Source organism: Mauremys mutica, chromosome 9 (assembly GCF_020497125.1).
Source record: "Mauremys mutica isolate MM-2020 ecotype Southern chromosome 9, ASM2049712v1, whole genome shotgun sequence".
Lineage (NCBI taxonomy): Eukaryota > Metazoa > Chordata > Testudines > Geoemydidae > Mauremys > Mauremys mutica.
Window position 1 is genome coordinate 89,946,323 of NC_059080.1, and position 20,321 is coordinate 89,966,643.

General features: G+C 42.9%; 1 protein-coding gene across 1 annotated transcript in view; it reads right to left on the minus strand.

The window, feature by feature from the left end:
* Positions 1–458: 458 nt before the first annotated feature.
* The window catches only part of PLD1 (phospholipase D1), a 134,891-nt gene continuing 115,028 nt past the window's right edge, over positions 459–20,321 (minus strand). Inside the window, exons 22-27 of the mRNA XM_045031116.1 lie at positions 16,156–16,269; positions 14,291–14,340; positions 13,110–13,244; positions 9,094–9,247; positions 7,041–7,158; positions 459–6,360 (exon numbers count right to left, since the gene is read on the minus strand). Of these exons, the coding sequence (XP_044887051.1) occupies positions 6,136–6,360; positions 7,041–7,158; positions 9,094–9,247; positions 13,110–13,244; positions 14,291–14,340; positions 16,156–16,269 (796 nt within the window). The 3' untranslated portion in view covers positions 459–6,135. The remainder of the gene's footprint in view (positions 6,361–7,040; positions 7,159–9,093; positions 9,248–13,109; positions 13,245–14,290; positions 14,341–16,155; positions 16,270–20,321) is intronic.

Genomic DNA, 20,321 nt, shown 5'->3' on the forward strand with positions numbered 1-20,321 from the left:
GGGTCTCGGCATGGGTGGCTAGTATGGCAGATGCCCGCCTCGTCCTATTACACACCTAAGATGGCACTGTGCAGCAGGGCCGGTGCAAGGATGTTTCGCGCCTTAGGCGAAACTTCCACCTTGCACCCCTCCCTGCACCCCTGCCCTGAGACACTCTCCCCACCGCAGCTCCCCCCCTCCGCCCTGAGGCACAACCCCCTCCGTGGTAGCTCCCCCCCTCCGCCCTGAAGCACCCCCCCCACGGCAGCTCCCCACCCCAGCTCACCCCTGGCTCCACGCATGAGCACGAGCACAAGCACCCCGAGCACGCCATCGCTGCTTCACTTCTCCCGCCTATCAGGCTTGCAGCGCCAATCAGCTTAGGTGCCGTAAGCCTGGGAGGCGGGAGAAGTGAATCAGCCACGGCGTGCTCGGGGAGGAGACGGGGCAGGGGTGAGCTGGGGCAGGGAATTCCCCTGCGTGCCACCCCCCCCCTTACTTGCAGGCGGCCCTTTCCACACTCCTCTGCCCCAGCTCCCTCTGCATAAATGCTGGAGGCAACCGGGGTGGACAAAGATCCAGCCGCCGTGGTTGCTGCTGAAGAAAATGGCGCCCCCCCAAATCCCAGTGCCCTAGGCAACCACCTAGGTCGCCTAAATGGTTGCACCGGCACTGCTGTGCAGGCTCTTGCTTTCTTCATCTCAGAGGTCAGGAGGCACGCTGGGCCAAATTCTCTGCTGGTTTTGAAATGGTGGAACTTCACTAAGGTCAATGGAGCTATGCTAATTTACACCAACACAGGAGCTGGCTCTAAATTGTGGGAAAAAAAACAAAAATAAAACAAAAGCAGTCGTGTAAACTTTACACTGTAAAGGGTCATACCGACTTTTTTTCATTTGTCCCAAAACTGCCTCTGCTTGATTTTTAAATAAAATGCACATACTGTGTAATAACCGTACAAAGAGTTATAAAAATGTAGCTGTCTCCTTTTAAGGCAGATAATCACATAATTTGAGTAAAAGGATACATTAAAAAATCAGAGAGGGCAAATCGTGCAGGTTTCGCTTAAGCAAAACTCCTGCTGAAGGCAATGGGACAGAAGAAGGGCTGTAAGATTAGGTCCTAAAACTTGAAGTTAATTTTAAAAATATGCCTGGATCCTAATATGACAAAGGAAATATAAAGGTATATTGATCTTTCTCTGGTGCCAGTCCCCACCAGAATTCTCATCACCTTCGCTGGGGTCATTCCCCAGCAATGCTTCTGGGATAGGTCCCAGGAGTTTACCCAAATTCCTGTTATAGCTTAAGAATCCCTCCCATTTCTAATTGCTCTTACATTTCATCTTGCTGCCCTGGCCACCATGCTTCTGAGGTTTAGTCTACACTAGAAAAAGTTTCCCGGCATAGTTATGCCAGTATAGCTATACTGACAAACCCTCCTAGTGTAGGCACAGCTTCTACCGGCAAAAATATGCTTTTGCTGGTTTACCAGCATCTACACTAGGGCTTTTGCTGGTATAAAAATGTCATTTTAAAAAAATCACACCCCTAATCGACATTATTGTATGGGCAAGTTTTTAGTGTAGATCTGGCCTAAGCTAAAATGTTGCTGGACTCCCTTCCAAGGCTGTCTGTGCTGCTTGCTCAAAGGCCAGAGGGGACGCTGAATGACAAAAGGCACTTCCTTCCATTGGGAGTGATCCTGTTGTCATGTCAACCAACGGCAAGCCTCTTTCACTGAAGACAGGATCAGACCTTAGGTGTATGTTGACGTTGCAGCTAGGAACTAGACTCCAAACCTGGGTAGACAGACTCATGCTAGCAGGGCTCGAGCTAGCATGCCAAAAATAGCAGCATGAACTTTGTGGCATGGGCTATCAAGCCTAGGGGGACTTGAGAACCCAATCTTCATCCTGAGCTGCAACGTCCACAGCTTAGCTTGAGCCCACTAGCGGGAGTCTGTCTGCCGGGTTAGGAGCTTTGCTCCCAGCTGCAGTGTAGACATACCTTAAGTGTGCTGCCTTTGAGCACGCTCAGCATCAGCTGGTTTGGGGAGTACAAGCCCAGAAGCTGAGCCAAAGGCCCGGGATCTCCTGCTTAGCAATGGGTGCCTTTTTTGGTACAAATTATTTTAATAATCAAGTGCTTAGATTACGAAATCTAATTTTTCATTTTTTTTTTACCATGCATCATTTTCTATGCTAAAAAGTAAATCCAATCCTGCATCTATACAACAAAACATATATTAAAATATCCCGTTATTTTAAAATATATACATGCTTGGTAAGAAGTGACGTTGAATTCTCGTACTGGCACCTGCTTAGGAATAACCACCATAAATCTTCCATCCAAGTTGAATCATGAAACATAAAATCTGAGTCTGGAGGAGATTTTTCCTCTTTTTTTTTTAAAACAATTTTTTAAAAATAAAAGCCACAAAAACAATTCACACATTTCAGGAACTACTATCACTAAAAACAGCATCACTGCTTACAATACCGTACATTTGCAAATGATTACGCCATGATTTGCTTTGGGTATTCAAAGTAAAAGTAAAACCGCCAGCGTATTAAGGACTAGAGTGTGATGACTGTTTATGTGCAGAGACCAGGTGTTAAACATCACCCCTGCTGTAGCCTCATAGCATGTGAAAGAAAAGTCTAATTAACAGAAATTCACAAAAGACACCAACTTCTGTGTAGGCTGTGAATATGTATGAAGAATGATGTGAGGGCACATATTGCACTGTAAAGGCTACGGAGCAGAATGCTTCCTCTTGTGACTACTCGTAGACCTGTGTACTGTAATGTACCTTGACTCTGCAAGTTGTTCTGCATGTATGAACCCTGGCCTCGTAGTGTGAAGCTTCACTGAAGTCAATAGAACTATTAATGGACGTAGGTGTCCATCCATACTGAGCAGCTTGCAGAGTCGGGGCCTAAGAGGGTAAGAGGATTCCAGAATCTTGGCAACATTTGAATGACTCCATTGAAAAATATTGAATTTCAAGATGCATCAATTCCCCAGAGTATGGGGAATGACACCGTTTTGTCTTGGCTTTCTTCTTCTTCTTCTTCTTCATATTTCTTTCTTTTCCCTCCATCCATAAAGGAAAATAAAATAAAGGTGTTCAGTTAACGTCAAGAGTCTGGCAACCAACAAAATCAGGGAAATTCAAAATGAAGAATGTCTTAACCTATCCTTTCACACGGAGCGGAATTCACTCCTGTGCACATACATTACTTTAATTCTATCTAAGTCTTATTTAAAAGGCTTCATAGGTCTTGTGCTAACTCTATGCACAAGGGTGAATCCACCCTCTGTTTTCAGGCAGTGGCAAGATCTTCAAGTAATGAGGTATTTTATATGCTGCAAAGCCAATGTATAGTACAAAGGGGATGGATTAAGAATGGTGTTTCAATACTAATTCAAAATTCTTGGGCTGTATGGGTTGACATCAGACCCCTAACATCATCTGAGACGGGCAAATGCCTCATGGTTTGGGTTTTGCATGTCAGTTGCATTGCAGTTTTGGAAAGACAATCTGGGGTACAAGCTGGGTCACGTTACCTATGAAGCCACAAAGTTTCAATACCACTTCAAAGAGGTGCTGTAAGGATTCAGTAATGATCATGAGATGCTCGGGTGATAGGAGCCATATGAGCATCTAGACAGACAGAAGATGATAGGAGCATTATATGCTTCTTTAGGTTTGGTTGTAGATCTGGTGTGAATGAATATGCTGTTCTGGTTTGGGCCTCTTTCAACTATGACTCTGTATTTGTGTGGTTTATTGGTAATATATGGCAGGCTATAATCATTTCATATTGGCAGTTTTGTTCAAACTAAAAATGGCTAACAGTTTTTAGCGTGAAATTAAAAGCATTAGGCTAGTGTTAAAAGCAAAAGTATTTTGATGTTTTAGTTTCCTGGCTTTGCAGTGTTTACCTAATAGCATATTTCTCTAGCACAGGAGCTGGCAGGTCAACCTTGTGTCTCATTTTAAACAACAAATATGATTTTAAATAACAATGCCCAACAAATCTTGAGGGAACCTAGTTATCAGCAGTGCACTACACGAAATCACAGTACCCCATAAACACATTGCAGTTTACTTCATAAAAGCTGTGCATGCACTATTGACAGATTAAATAGACCACCGGTTCACTGAATATAAGGAATGGTTGTGAGTCCTGTCCATATCACTAATTAATTGCATCTATAAAATATGAGCACGAAGTAACACGAAACATAGCAACTAGCTAGGACTTGGGCTGCCCTTGAGGAATGTTAGTGTTTGTTACTTATTAATGTGATGTAGTGTTGGAAAATGACTCTATGCCTAATTACATTTCTTAAAATATATAGAGCAATCAGCTTAAATGTAAGATATGCCCAAAACACAGTTGGCACATATCTTTCAAAAGGGGGGTCATGATTTTTTTTATAAACTAATGAATGCATGTTGGAAGCCTGTCAAACATCTTTTTTTTTTTTTTTAAGGAAAAATGTACTTATAATCATTAAAAGCAGCAAAGAATCCTGTGGCACCTTATAGACTAACAGACGTTTTGGAGCATGAGCTTTCGTGGGTGAATACCCACTTCGTCGGATGCTTATAATCATTGGAATTTTTTAGCAAAGAGAAAAATAGCAACGAAAGTTCGTAAGCCTTATGCATAAGGAATAGTGAGGGCTTTTACTGGACCACAGATTATGGGCCACATTTGGCCCTTGCTTGGTGAATGGCACTCCCACTGAATCAGTTAACATTCTGCATTCAGAGTTGGGAGTCTCAGCTTCTCACTCTATCCAGATAGGAACCCAGTGTTATGAGTTTCTTATTAATTGTGCCACTCGTATTAGTAAATGGAAAGCAAAAAGACTGACCATGCTGACTGAGTTTATCAGTCCTTGGGATGACATGGAGTCACATTTCTGCATTGCAGAGACTGTTCAAAACCATGTCTTCCCATTACTGGAGCTGGTTCCAGAGACAAGTTCAGTGCTATCTCCCCACTAGCCTCTGGAGGGTGATCAAACTCAGTATGAATGACTTTGATCAACCTTGAACATCGTCAGCTCAAAATTTCAACTCTTACTCAACTGTAGTTCTTGTTCCTGATAGGTGAAACCGTGGAAAAGAAAGCAGGGGAAAGCTCTAAGTATTTAATGCAGTGTACACCCACAGCACGGTGATCCAAACAGAGGACCCAGCTTTGCCAACCTAGCTTTTGAGATCCTTGTCTCCCTAATACATAGCAGCAGGCTTTCCTTTAGCTAGAAAAATGTAGGGTTAAAAAGCTGATTCTCCCTTGGGGAAAAAATTATAGTTTAGATAGTAAGAAAATGGGTTGCTGAGCTCAAACAAGTTCTGCAAACCCTGAAAAAACAGAATTCAAGAGATTCCCATCACCTCAATCTCCATTAGGGATTGCCCCCATGGAGATCTACAGGGTGCCATGCTGAGCATGAGGAATGTTGATTGCTGTAGCTGTAGTGAAAAAACCAATGTTTCCCCTGGGGCCAGGAGAAGAGACAGCACCACTGATTCTGACATAAGAGTGTTAGTCCTTTGCCATATATGCAATGTAACATCTAAGCTCGATAGGCAATGATCACAGGAACACCTGAGTTGGCCTCAGGCCACATTTCCCAACCATTACGGAGATGGAAGCAGTGAGGGAATACTTGAGGGGATACAAAACAGAGATGAGGAAGAGGGTAAATCCAGCTAGGTAATAAACTGCGAGCATACAAAGATTTAGAAAGCACAAACGGCCTACAACTCCTGGGTATCACAATCACTGTACATGTATGATCAGGCTGGCAGTAGTAATATACATTATGATTTGTCTCCCTTCATAGGAGTGGCCTGCATCTTTAAGGTGCTTAGAATATGTTTGTAAAGAAGTATTGTCCTTTTCAATTAATAGAACTTGTCAATGATCATAAGTGCCAAATTTTCTTTCCCGCCCCATAACAGTGTCATTTTGTCTGAAGCTGTTCCACAAAAATCCTTAAGAAAGGCACATTAGATTGATGGAGACCTTTTCGGTGGCTACCTTGGCAATACAAAGCTTCCTGAAATCATCAGGTATGCAAACTGTCTCCAAGGAACCAGACTTTAAATTCTGATGCAGTCTAAATCACCCTAAGTCCAAACTTCCATGGGTACCATGGATTCTTTTGTTCCAACAGAAGGCAGCAAGTTTTCTTCATGCAGGAAACGAAAGGGGAATTGCACTAGAAATCCGTGAATCTTCTTTAATTCTTCTGCTGCTTTTGCAGCATCTTGGGTTACCAATTTTGACTTGGCGATGAAGTCACGCAGCTGGGCTAAATTTGTCACCTCATCACTGGGAAGGCATCGGAACACCTGATTTGAAATGGAAAGAGGAGGTGGCACATAAGCATACAGGAAAATATCCCGACATGCATTCCACGGTGGAAACTGACGCTACTGTAAACACCTTCATATATTTTTAAGTGAATTGGCTAATGGAGCCTGGGGAGCTTAACAATTTGTACACACGCCTTTATGAGAAAATCTGGACAGCAATCGCAAAAGATTGGAGTTTGTAAATTAGGATTCCGGAGACTTTTCCTGATCCCTACAGGAGATTATCCAAAATTAGCAATAGCCAGTTTGCTTTATCAGTGAGCCTTGCTTTGCATACGGGCAAATAGATGATTCTTTCCTACAGGACACATGCTTATGTAAATCAAGAGCTCCAGAAATTGGAACTACAATACTCTGTAAAATCAGTGTATAAATGTGAGGACAATCAGAGTTGCTACCTTGCTTGTCTGCCAACAGTCTTTAAGGGTCCAAAAAGTTATGCCATTGGCAAAAAGAAAACCCTTCATCTGATGTGGCCTTTTGCTGCTCATAGCTTGTATAATTTCAGTATTTAAAACATCTTGATGAGATCTAGAGATTGAATCCTCCTGCCCCACAGTCCCTCTCCCACAAAACCAAAATGTTGCTTCTCTCCTTTACATCCATCAACAGTGAGCCTGTTGGAAGCAAAGAGAGAAAACGGCCAGGTACTTCACCTTATCAAAAATAGTGGCATTGCGGGCAGCTGTTGCAACCCACACCTCCTTGAAGAATCTGTCAGAGACTGGATCCTGAAGATCATCACTGAGGTCTGCTGAACAACCAAGAACAACCCTGAAAATGGGGGGGAAAGAACTGATGTCACTGGAAGGTAACACAGAACCCTCCAGAGAATTTTCATGAACAGGAATGGAATGTGATCCTTGTAATCAGCTTCTTTCTTCTGGAGGAAGACAAAGCCAGCAGGTAACAAAACCAGTCGTGCAGTTATTGAGTTAAGTGACTCTAGCAAACCATCCAAAACCGAAAACTCATAAAGGACCCATGTTGTTATTTTTTTTATTATTATTCTTTGCATTGCAGCCCCATTGTGCTCAGCATTGCACAAACATATACTAAAAAGATGGAGATATTGTTTATCAGAGAGTGAGAAACCTTCTGCAAAATCAACAGCAGGTTTTCCAGAAGGTAATAATGGAAGGGGACTGAAATCATCAGTTCAGAATACCAGTCAGTCCCACCAATGGGAGCCGAGAATGTACATCTCCCAAGAGAGGTTCAGCATCTTGCAAAATCAGGCTGTCAGTAGCGGAGCTGTGTGTTCGCGGTCCCCTGCTCTAACCACTAGGCACACTCCTCCTTCGATGTGAAAAAAAAACAACAACCCAACAACTCAATCCTGAAGAAGAAAGAAAAGGGTTCCCTTAGATAATGTCTTTGATACTTAATAGATGGTGCTGCGTGCACTGAGACTTCCTTGTCTGCCGTTATTTCCTACACAGAATAGTCTGTCAGCCTTAGCGCTGCCTTATCTTCTCCTCCTTTAGGTTTAAAAACCATCCAGATGGAAAATGGGGGGAAAAAGTGTTTTAATGAGAAAATAGCTGTGCTGCTGGCCAGATGGCTTCTCTGACTGAACAAATTCCTAGTACAAAAAAAAAAGACACCACCACCTAAAACTGATACAGTGCAGTGGCAGTATTTGTTCCTTAGCAAAGTTCCATTGTCTTCTGTGCACGTTCCCCCTACTGAAGGGGTCAAGGAAAAATTTAACAAAAACAGACTCCCAAGATTTGTAATCCAAATAATCATGGGGAGGGAGGGGGGAGGAAGGAATGGGACACTGCATGGGAAATCTAGGCAACCACAAAACTCTGTGGGCTAAACTCAGTCCATGTGTAAGTGGGTGAAGGTTCATTGATTTTACAGGAGTTAAACCCACTCATATCTTTAATCCTGTGCATATCCTTTATGGACAACTGCACAGATGCTCCCTTTTCAAAATCAATGAGGAATGCAATCCCTGCAAGCAGGGGCGGCTCTAGGAATTTCGCCGCCCCAAGCACGGCGGCATGCCGCGGGGGGCGCTCTGGCAGTCACCGGTCCCGCAGCTCCGGTGGATCTCCTGCAGACGTGCCTGCGGAGGGTCTGCTGGTCCCGCGGCTTGGTGGAGCATCCGCAGGCATGCCTGCGGGAGGTCCACCAGAGCCACGGGACCAGTGGACCCTCCGCAGGCACGCCTGCGGGAGGTCCACCGGAGTCGCTGGACCAGCGGACCCTCCGCAGGCATGCCTGCGGGAGGTCCACCGGAGTCGCTGGACCAGCGGACCCTCCGCAGGCATGCCTGCGGGAGGTCCACCGGAGCAGCGGGACCAGCGGACCCTCCGCAGGCATGCCTGCGGGAGGTCCACCGGAGCAGCGGGACCAGTGGACCCTCCGCAGGCACGCCTGCGGGAGGTCCACCGGAGCAGCGGGACCAGCGGACCCTCCGCAGGCACGCCTGCGGGAGGTCCACCGGAGCCGCCTGCCGCCCTCCCGGCGACAGGCAGAGCGCCCCCTGCGGCATGCCGCCCCAAGCACACGCTTGGCGCACTAGGGTCTGGAGCTGGCCCGGCCTGCAAGGCAGCAGGACTGCATTTTCCTGCACAAATACAAAATACTAATTACCACAACCTGCTGGGAAAAAACCTCAGTGGGTAAGATCTTCCTGGCACCCAAGAATTTAGCATGAGATTTCCATGCACCGTAATTAGTTTCTAGAACTCATACCTAAAACACCGGAGGCGGAGTGACTGAGCAAATCGTCCAGCTTTGTAGTCCTTTCCATCCATCACTGAAGGGACGGTTTCGGTGTCTTCCACAATGATAGCCATTTCACTGTCGCGTTTTCCCAGCATGCTGCGGTCATTGATGTTAGCAGAGCCTTTCAAGGGAAACAAAAACTGTAACACCATAAACAATACATACTGATTCCCCAAGGAATGCGACCACCACAAAGGTGATAGGCCTGTTTACCACCAGCGGGACGCGGCCCCAGATCCTCAAAGCTATGGGAGTTAGGCACCAAATAACTTTAAGAACTGGGTCTTGCCAGCTTCTCCTTTGCAGGGCCCCAGCATTCACAGTATGCCCTGAGACTAGGTAGAAAGACACACCACTCTTGTGTGTAAAGGAGAGTTTCAATGAGTAGCTCACCTCAAACCTCACACTCTTCTGTGTATATCCTACCACCAGCACTTTAGTGTCGACCACCCTCTACCATCCCACTGTGTGGTTCCTTGCCTGTGCATACGACAAGTTCAGCTGCCTGGACTTAGCTGACCTGAACTCAGTTGTCCTCAGTCTCTTCCAATGGAAGTGATAAAACACTACGGGAGTTCATAGGTTAAAAATCTCCCCCTTTGTCAGTAGGTGGTAGAGAGCAGGCTAAATTACCTTTGCCACTTGTTGGAACTGGAGAAGATCAATGTAAATGCCATGTGAACATTATCGTTAGCAAAACAATTTAGGTTGCTAAGGATGGAGAGTCTCGAGATGAAGATTTGTTAGAGCAGACCCTCCATCAGAGCTACTTCTGATTTAAAGAGCCACAAAAGAGCCAAGATCAGTATGTGGGGGAAAAAATCTCCACATTCTCCATAAACTCCAGGGCATGAAAGAAGGATAAACAATTTTGAATCCAACACAAAAGGTTTCAAAGCTTAATTTCTCAGTAGCCTCCAGCTATTTTTGCAGAGCGATACCATGGCATGCCATGGGAAGGGTCAGAGTTTAATGTGGTCTTTATTTAATATGTTTAATGACACAAGCTGGCTTCTTTGTTTGAAGTCATTCTATGGATTTTCTTTGCTGCATTTATTTCATAAGAAAGGAAATTTTTTTACTTGGATTTGTGCCCTAAGCCCAGGCAGAATCAGTGTTAAAGTAAGTTGCACAGCAGAGCCCACTTACGCAGCATTAGTGTTTCTTCTAAAATAAACAGAAAAAGAAAACACCTTCAGGGTATTTTTGGGGGGAGTGGGGTTAAGAAAGAAGGAAATAATTTCTGAGTCATACTGCACTGAGGGAGGTGGAGGACTCCAGTTTCTAGCAACTAGTAAGGCTTCCAAAACTCCCAGGGGCCAAATTTTCCTTTCTATGTATGGAGAGCTATGTATGTGTGCCAGTTCCCAAGTATTGCCAATACAATGAAAATGTACCCTCCGGGGGCGTAGAGGCCATTCTAACCAACGGGGACATTTGTTCTTTTTCTATTCTTTGCTGTGCTGTTGAGGTAGCATTAAAACATATTGTACAAAATGTAAAGAGCCAAAATATCAGACAATTCTTTCAGAATATATGCACATGTCCTAATATATCATTATAACTTTTCCCCTCTCTTTAAAAATGTTTTGAGTGCAGTTATGGCAGTTTAAAGGTGCCAGAGTGACAGAGAATAAGCTTATTTGGCCATATAACAAGAATGGAGATGGGTAGTAGAAACTTCTCCCCGGTACTCGGCTACTGTGCTTCATTCTGTTCTCCAGAGATCATCTCCAAGACTGGCAGGTTCTCTATGGCCATCCAGTGTTTAGTCACTCTTTGCAGGTGCCAATTAGTTCAGATTCTGATTGTGGTCTTTATGGTGGGGACACACACATGCTAAGAACTGGGCTCAGAGAACCAGCTCATTCAACACAGATCAGCTAACTGCCCATGCAGCCAAGAATCATTCTAATGCCTTAGCTATTTCCAACGGGTGTTTGCATCAGGATCCTGTTACAGTCAGGGAGAAACTGGCAACTATCCCTAAGCAAGCCTCTGACTTTGTGCGCCCATTCCTGCATCTCCCACTGACTGGGCATCCAAAAGTGAGTGCATAATCACGCTGCACATATAAAACGGACAATGCACTTAGGCACTTTGCTTAGTTGCCCAATGCTTGCAGAAAAACTTAACTCCAAAGGAGCTTAACCTGTTCTGCACAGAGATCAGGAAAAAAACCATGGCACAGAAAAGCAGGCAAGAGTTTGTTCTAGGGGAAGGAGCAGCAAGAGACTACAATAGCTGGGATTTAGCAAATTAACATATACCCACAAAACACTCCAGGCAAAGCAAAAACTCTGCAACAAGCGGGTTCCTACATAAAGAAACCCAGATGCTTTAGTAATCCCAGTGACTGAATATACTGACTACTGCTTTATCAGGAGTTGCTAGTGAGAAGGGGAAAAATAAAGTCAACCCCCTTAAAATACTCACACTCCTCCACGATGCAGCTGAACTAAGAATTTATTCCCATGTGCTTCAATCACTCAGGGCTTCAGTCACATGGAATTCTTTTCTTTTGGGGGACGGGAAGGAATTACCAAATTAATTGATGTTTAAATCAATTAATCAGCAGGAAATTTAAGGTAGGACAAATTTGTGCCTCACTGGCTTGTAAACATCTGTGTCACTACTCTCCTACTGCAGCTGCAGAATCAAGGCCTTGCTTTTCCCACTAGAATGTTGGCACTTCGGTAGGAATATGTCAGGTGCATGGGGCAGCACTGGAGGATGTATTTAGCTCCACAGCTGGTACATTGAGCCCAAGTCTCTTTGGGGTATGTCTACACTGCAAAAAGACCTGCAGCAGCGAGTTTCAGAGCCCGGGTCAACTGACTTGGGCTCACACTACAAGGCTAAAAATAGCAGTGTATACATTCTTGGAGCCCAAGCTCGGAAACCCAGCCAGGGGGTTGGTGTCAGAGCCCTGGCTCCAGTCCCAGCCTGAACATTTACGTTGCTATATTTAGCCCCAGAGTGAGAACCCCCTCAAACATAAATCAGTTGACGTGGGCTTTGAGATTGAGATTTGCTGCCATGGGTCTTTTTTTTTTTTTTGGCAGGGTAGACATACCCTTGGATGACAGCAAAACATACAGATAGCACATCACCATGCCTGCCTGCATTTAGGTGGATGCACCACAGAATTAGTCCTGTGTGTATGATCATCAATAGTAAAACTATTGTGGCTGTTCTTCATACTAGAGACATGAGAAGAGTATCAAAAGGACAACTACATAGCAACCCCCCACCCCCGGATCCAAACTTCAACCTATCTAAGGCTGTATGCTATCAGGATTGTCTCTGAGGAGGAGGACAGTATTGTTCTGCTTCTTACAAGACCTATTATGATGCTCATGGGCAAAGCCTTCATACTGCTATAACAGGCTGAAAAGGGCTTTCTTAAAGAAACAGGAGTAACTCTGGGTCAAATTCTTCTCTTGTATTCTGTGGTATAAATCAGAGCTGAATTTGGCCTTACGTTGTTATTTTATGGCCTTATAATAAATATACAACAGAGAGACAGATGAACAGCATCTATGACTTGTTATAACATATTTTCCTAATGGTCACATGTTCCCCAAGCCTTCCAAATTTCACAGCACATTCTGTTCTTTAAGGAACAGATGACAACTCTCGCAATTTAGTGGCTAAAGCTGAATTTGATGAAAACAAATGGACAGAATTCCCTGCGGTGGGACAAGTTTAACCACCAGGGGGAATTTCAAAGCCACATTTCTTTATCAATTAATCAATACACTTTAGAAGCCTTCCTCCATCTCGCTTCCCCCATTAACTCGTAATTACTTTACATTTAAATTCAATATACCACACAGGGAATGGGTTAGCAGGTAAAATGGAAGAGAGCACAGCAAGTAGTGATAGCCATGTGCACTTTGTATGGGGCAGAGAAATCTAACAGGATTTTTCAGTCAGGGTAGTCAAATGGTACAAATTTCCCCTGCAACTGTTTTACTCACCAATGATGACAGTGTTGTCATCAGCTATAAGCAATTTGCTGTGAACATAGATGAGTTCAGTGACAAGATTTCCGTCCAGCTCAGCGTAGGTTCGAAGCCCACAGAACGATATGTAGTTTATCCACTGATCTCCAACTGAGGATTAAAAGGGACAATGAGGTGGGAGAGTGAGAGGTGGTCATTAGTAATATAAAGGCAAGGAAAAGCAAAACAGTTAACTTTCAACATCTCCTTGACAATAACATAATGTAAATAAGTCTCTTTAAAATAGCTGTTACTCTGCTATGCCTCTCTGTGCCATTCTGATCCATAGCGCCAGCTTGACTGGCTACCCAGGGATTCCCCCATTTTGGACCAAACTCTGCCCTGTGTTGTATACTAGCACCTCCAATTGATGCTAACAACTGAGCATCATTTGGCTGGTTGGTTGCTTTCTCTGACTGAGCTGTGGGGAAGAGCTTGTAACCATTTTTTGGTCTGCACACCCATTTTCTATTTTAAATGGCCTACAGTTCAGATTTAGACAAAGATACATGAATCAAGGATGTATTATATGCCATGTGTATTTATGAAACATGTTTTTCGTGGTGCTCTGATTTCCATCCAAGCAAATTTAAGGATGCAGGCTGACCCCGGGAAAGCAATTATGATAACAGTGTTATAATTAAATAGTTTTATCTCTGTGTGGTCATTGGGTGCCAAGCAACAGTGTAACAAAAAACCATCTCTAAAACAACCCAAGGTTATATGACCCAATAAACAAAATCTCAAAGTGGTGAAGAATCATACATAAGAATTCCCCACCCAACAATCTATAAAATACACACTTCTATTGCCCTCACTCAATCTTTGTGCTGCATAACCCAATCTTAGAAATCAACTTGACCACAACGTCAAGCTAAACAGAAATAAACTTTGGGAGTCTTGTCCACGAGGATGCCACCGATTGGATCTTACTGCTTGATTATATTTCGTCAGATACACGGATGTTTTTGGCTTGTGTGTTTTCCTTATTTTGAAGATGTTTGATATTTGACATAATTGCAGTATTTTGTGTTATTGAAGTTTATATAACTGACGACTGGATGAGCTCATTTATGCTTTATAGCTAATCAATCAAAGTTTAGTGTCCTCAAGACCTAATGATGAACATTACACAGAGAGGGAAACAAAGCACTTACTCTCTGCTTTCAACTGTCCCAGGATAGAATTATCTCCTCTGCACATGGTCCTGGAAAGAATTAAGGGGGCAGTTACAAATACAAGCGATCTGAAGCAACGACGTACAATTAAGTATGTGAAGTTAGCGATAATCCTAATGTGCTAATCTCAAACACAAGACACATTTTAAGTACCATATAAAGAGAAGAGCTGTGACATTCTCAGAATACATTTTTCCTAAACAAATGTCAACATGGGTGTAGAACCCAGAAGGCATAGAAGTTCGTATACACCACTGGTCGGTCACCTTATGCTGGGGAAGATATTGTAGTCTACATGGAGTTAAAAATCCACATCTGGCCTGGGCCAGCTAAATTGGGCTCACAGGGCTGAAAAATCTCTGTGTAGACATAACCTAAGTATGATTCTGCTGGTCACTGGACTCTCAATGTTGGTCCCTTGGTCTCACCACCCCTATGGTAGAATGGCTCCCTTATAAACCCATGCTGTCTTCAGCTGTCCCTCCCCCAGAAAGCAGTCAGAGCAGTGTCACTTCCTTCCCCTTTCAGAGCCTCCCCCAGCCATCACCCTTGTGCTGGGATTGCTTCTCTGCTCTGAACAAGGAGAGAGGAGCCTGGGGTCCCAAGGACCAGAAGGGATCGCTGAGCAGTCTGAGCATCAGCTTTGAAAAAGACTATGGGGGAGATTTTAAAAGGCATAATTGGTAGCTATGTGCCTAATCTGCAATGGCTTTCATTAGGATTTAAGGCCTAACTGCCATTTGTGCCTTTGAAAATCTCTCTCTTCCCCGACCCCACTCTACCGCCAGGCTCTGTGGAGCACGAGATTACAAAACTTTGAGGCCTGCCTGAACCTTGCAATCCTTGCAAAGTGATATATTTAGCACCGTGAAATGTATTGGGTGTGGGTCTTTCAGATGGGGCCTCCTGTGCTCTGTGTGAACATTAAATATCAGTATTTATGCACGTATTTCCAGGGTATAATATAGGTGCCCGTGTTTGAAAATGTAGTCAGTTATTCCTCTCAGGCTGATCTCAGAATCTGTGTGAGATACCTGCAAGAAATTCAAGCTCTGCTGATGAAACCTAACTAGGGCCCTCGACAAAAGCCATACGGCTGACAAAACCATAAAGCTCTGAGCTCCCTCTGCTGGCTGGGCAGCAGGGCAGTCAAATAAAGCACTCTTCTCTGGGCTGGATTGTCATCTTTAATGATGGTGGAGCTCAAAGAAAGATAGAGTTGTGGTGCTAATATTTGTTGTTGAACAAATAAAGCCATGTTAATTTCAGCTCTGTTGAAACCACGGGGAATATTGATACTAAAATACTGTCAGGCTTCTAAAAAAATATCAAAATCACACGGATAAACTAGAAAAAACGTAGTGATATGTACTAAATTGTAGTAAATGTAGTAACTTGTAGTAAATTCTTAAAAGAAGGGTGGAAATTTCAAGTATGAGTAAATTAAGTCCAGCTCTATGTGCTTGTAGAAAACAAACTTATTTTGGAGCCTTATGGTGCATCCAGAAAGCGGGCTAGACAATGAGCTCAGCAAGGATTTTATTAGCTAGTCTCTAAGTCCAAGGTCACTATTGCAAACAACAACAATAATATAAAATACTGTTGGCGTGTAATGTAAAAACTGTATCACAGATAAACAGTTCATTTTCTTTTTCTTTCCCACGTGCTGTATGTATGTATGTATGTATGTACAGTGCCTAGCACAATATGGCCTTGATTCTGACTGGAGCCTGTGGTCACTACCACCGTACAAATCATCACTACCACCACCACATCAACAAAACCATGGAGATCACTATAAAGATCTCAGAGTACCATGTCCTTTTTTGGCCTGTGCACAGTACCTGTAGTTGAAGTGCATTATGGCTTGCAGTGCATTCCCACCTCCAGTTGAAATATCTCCTTCAAATCCAGGCAACAGTGGGATCACCACATACACTCGGTATCGTTTGTTGTCCCTAAAATAAATAATCCAATAATCCTTTGCGACATTTTCCTGCAATTTCAACTTCTTTTCACCAGTCCTGCAACCTGTCCTTATTCACTGGCTCTCATTCCATTGACTTACTCCTATGGTTTCTGTAGTAGGCTTCTACTTCAATTTTAAGGGAGTGTGAGTCAAATGTATTTTTGGTTCAGATTTTCCACAGTTGTGGTCAGTGCTACAGCATTTATTTAAATGCACATGCACAGAAGGTGTAATTTACCAAGAACTGAAAACAACAAAAACAGGTGTAGAATAAAAAGAAAGGTTGGAACATGTTTATTTAAGTGTAAGAGGTATGGTATGCATCACAGAGATGCAAGGGTGAGGTAATTTTCTTGATTGTTGTGTCTAGCTTTATGAAAATAAGTGCATTTGAGAACCTCAGTTTAAACAGACAGCATCTTATTGAACATGGCTAGCAGCATAATTTATTATTGTAAAGTCAATACAAACATGAAAACAAAATTAAATCTACAGTTTTCCTCCTCTCCCAACCTTGTCCTGTTTCCAAGCTGCAGATCACACTGGGAGAGGAGATAGATAGAAAACTCAGTGCACTGCCAGCTTTTGATGAATGGGCCTTTCCAGAATATTTAGAAAGGGCAAACATTTGGCCTCATACATCACAAGGGTTCAGTTTTCAAGTATCCTTAATTGTGATCTGATCCTGGATTACCTCTGATTTGCTAAATCCACCCATTTTTGCTTTTTCTTTGTTGATAGTTAGATGCTTATCTTGAGGGCCAGCCAATTTCCGCTGTGGCTTAATTCTAGAGATGCCTTTCAGCCTGAGTAATCCAAAATAACAGTAGGGTGCCAAACAACGGCAATTTCACTAATTAAAATTCAAATGCTCCCTGGCTTTAGATGCTGTTTTTACCACCATGAAAATAATGGTGTGGAATTTCTGATTGCCTAAATTATCAAAGCCCAAATTGTTTTGTTACTGTATTCTATATGTGAAAAGAGTCTTATTTAATTTACTCATCACTAGGTGGCAATGTATTTCAGTATGGATAAAGCCATTTTAAAAAACAATATCTAGGTGGACCAGTTTACATTTTTGCTAAGACCATTTTTCCTGGTAAATCCTTAATTAGCTTGCACCTTCAGATGAGAGACCAGAATAATGGCCAGGAGATCAAAACCGGTTCTCATGTGATTACTAGTACATGTATCAGTGGAGGAATTTCTACGGTTAATGAAACAGCTACCATGGTGGCCCTGAAATTATTGCCAGTTGCTTTGGACTATCAATAGGATTACTCGTGCTTAAAGCTAAGCATATGCTTAAGCACTTCATGGTTTAATGTGTCATTTGTAATCTCAGTATTTGAATAATACAGTGTATCCTTTAGTAAGTAGAAGGAAGTACAAAGGGAATACAGTACTGAAGGAATCTATTTATCCTAGCTTAAGCTGTCAAATGTTTATAGATAAAATTTTAATTAAATGTTATTTTTAAAGCAAACTTTAGAAATGGTTAAAATGTCTCATGTGCACATTATAGAAGAGATGTAAATTGCAAAGATTTGGAAATTAAGGATATAATTATTGATATTGATGAAAATATATTGTATTGGGAGAAAAAATTACCTATAATCAGCTAGTTCTTACACAAAACCCAGTTTGCTTATCTAAACACATAATAAAACCTACTAAAATATGCCAATGAAACAGAGGAGACAAGGAGAAGAGGAACATTATGAACGTTGAAAATGTTTTTGTCTACAGAATAGAGAAATATGATACTTTACTGAGAACACTCCACCAAGATCTTCCATTTAGGATTAAATATCTGTGTGCCAGCTGGCGTTTTCCCCCTTCTCTATGGAAGTTAAAGTGTAACAGCACTTCTCCCTTCATCATAGCCAATGCCATGCACTTTATGACAAATGCAATCTGGGTGATTCAGCATGGACTTGATCTTCTACTCCGTTAAGTCACGAGGTACATACCCAGGTTGTTCAGGAAGCTTTGTCCTGCCACGGCTACATTACTATTTATACTTGTGCTAACTCTCAGATGTGCAACTACATATACATGAACTGGGAATCACACCCTGTGCTCATAAGGTAGATGTAGCCTAAACAGTAGATTTTCTGCTGGCTCTAATGCAGCTGTTTAAGCTACAAAGAGGAAACCCAGTCCAACAGTATGTGTTAAAACAGCCTATTGCATCCGGTCTTGGCAAGATAAATATGACATTATGGATAGATAAGAAATCTACAATATGTTTGGAACGGCTCTCCATCTTAACAAGACTACGCTGATAGATTGGGACTATGCTGCACCACAATGGCCAAGTGCCAGGGAGCCACAAACACTGGGTTGCCATACAAATACTAGCACTTTTGAATACGAATGCCACTGTGAGACACATTGCAAAAGTGGGTAAATTTGGTCAACAAAATATTTCTGGCTTTGATGTATATCCAATTGTAGATGCAGAACCAGATTCTTCTCTCATTTATTTTACCCAAGTATAATTCCATAGACTTCACTGAAGTTACTCCTGATTTACACTGGCATGAGAAGAGAATCAGCCTATAGGCTTTTCTCCATAGCATGGTACAGTTACCTTCACTATACATTGCTCAATGACCAGGTTCCTGTATCTATCCCCAAGTTGTCCCACCTTCTGGCTGTAGACAGTGGTGTTCATGTTGAAGCAAACCAATTTCTCCACTGTCTGTCTTTCTTCCAGGGTGTCTCTGATCACTCCGAACCAGATTCTGACCTCACATTGGTTTACTATCATCTTAATGACTCCTGATTTACACCAGCGTAAAGAAGAAGAAAATCAGACCCTCCCCCTCTCTTTTAGGAGTGTCACTTCCTTCACTTGTCTGTATTTCATGTTAAAGCACTGAAGAGTCTGAAATCAAGATGACTCCAATGGGTTTCTGAGGACCTTAACACCTCTGAAAATCAGCTCACACATGCTTATGAACGAGAGGAATATTTAGAGACCAGACATTGCAAGTAAATCAAACTCATCCACATGCACAGTGAAAAGCACAAGTGTTAGCTGAAAGGGGGAAGGAAAATGAGGAAGGTTTGCAATAAACTCAGTCCAACACCATAGGGTATGACAAATGTCTTAGGGTATGTCTAAACTGCATAAAAAACCCATGGCACCAAGCCTCAAACCCAGTCAACTGACTCAGGCTAGTGGGGCTTGGGCTGTGGGGCTAAAAATAGCAATGTAGATGTTTGGGCTTGGCTTGGTGCCTGGGTTCTGAGACCCTCCTACCTCATGGGGTCTCACAGCTGGGCTCCAGCCCTAGCCTGAACGTCTACACTGCAGTTTTATAGCCCCACAGCCTGAGTCCTACGAGCCTGAGTCAGCTAACCCAGGTCAGCTATGGATCTTTTCTTGCAGTGTAGACATATCCTGAAAGATCGACACCAGAAAAACAAACCTAAGCAAAGCTGTCCAGGATCACAGAAAAGGCTAAACTAATTCCTTTGCTGCTAAACGCTCCAGTTAGCCACGTTATCACTGGGCCAGTTCTTAAGTGACAGCACTAAGATATCTGACTCTGATCCATCCATGCAACCTGCTGTAGCTACTGTACAATTTAAAATACTACGGTTCTCTTGCAGTGATGTGGGCATTGTAAATATCCTCCAGCACTTATCAGAGAAGGGGCTGGCAGTGCAGTAATAGTCTAAACTTGAATCACGGTCAAATTCCTCAGAGTATAGCGGCTTTCACTCTCCCCATTTAAAAGCAATCCCCTGCATAGAGATCTTCAATAAACCACGTATCCAGTTTATATGATTAAACTTACTTGTGTGTAAAGTTGAAGAACAGTTAGAATCATGAAACTAATGCTGGCAATGGACCCGTAATGTTAGGTAAGACTTACCAAATGCAGTACCAACAACTTGCTTTTTGACTGAAGTAACATATCTTATAAGGCCAAATTCTACACTCAGTGACACCAGTGCAAGTCCAGAATAATGCCATCAACTTCAGTGGAGTTATTGCAGATTTACATTGGTGTAACAGCAGAA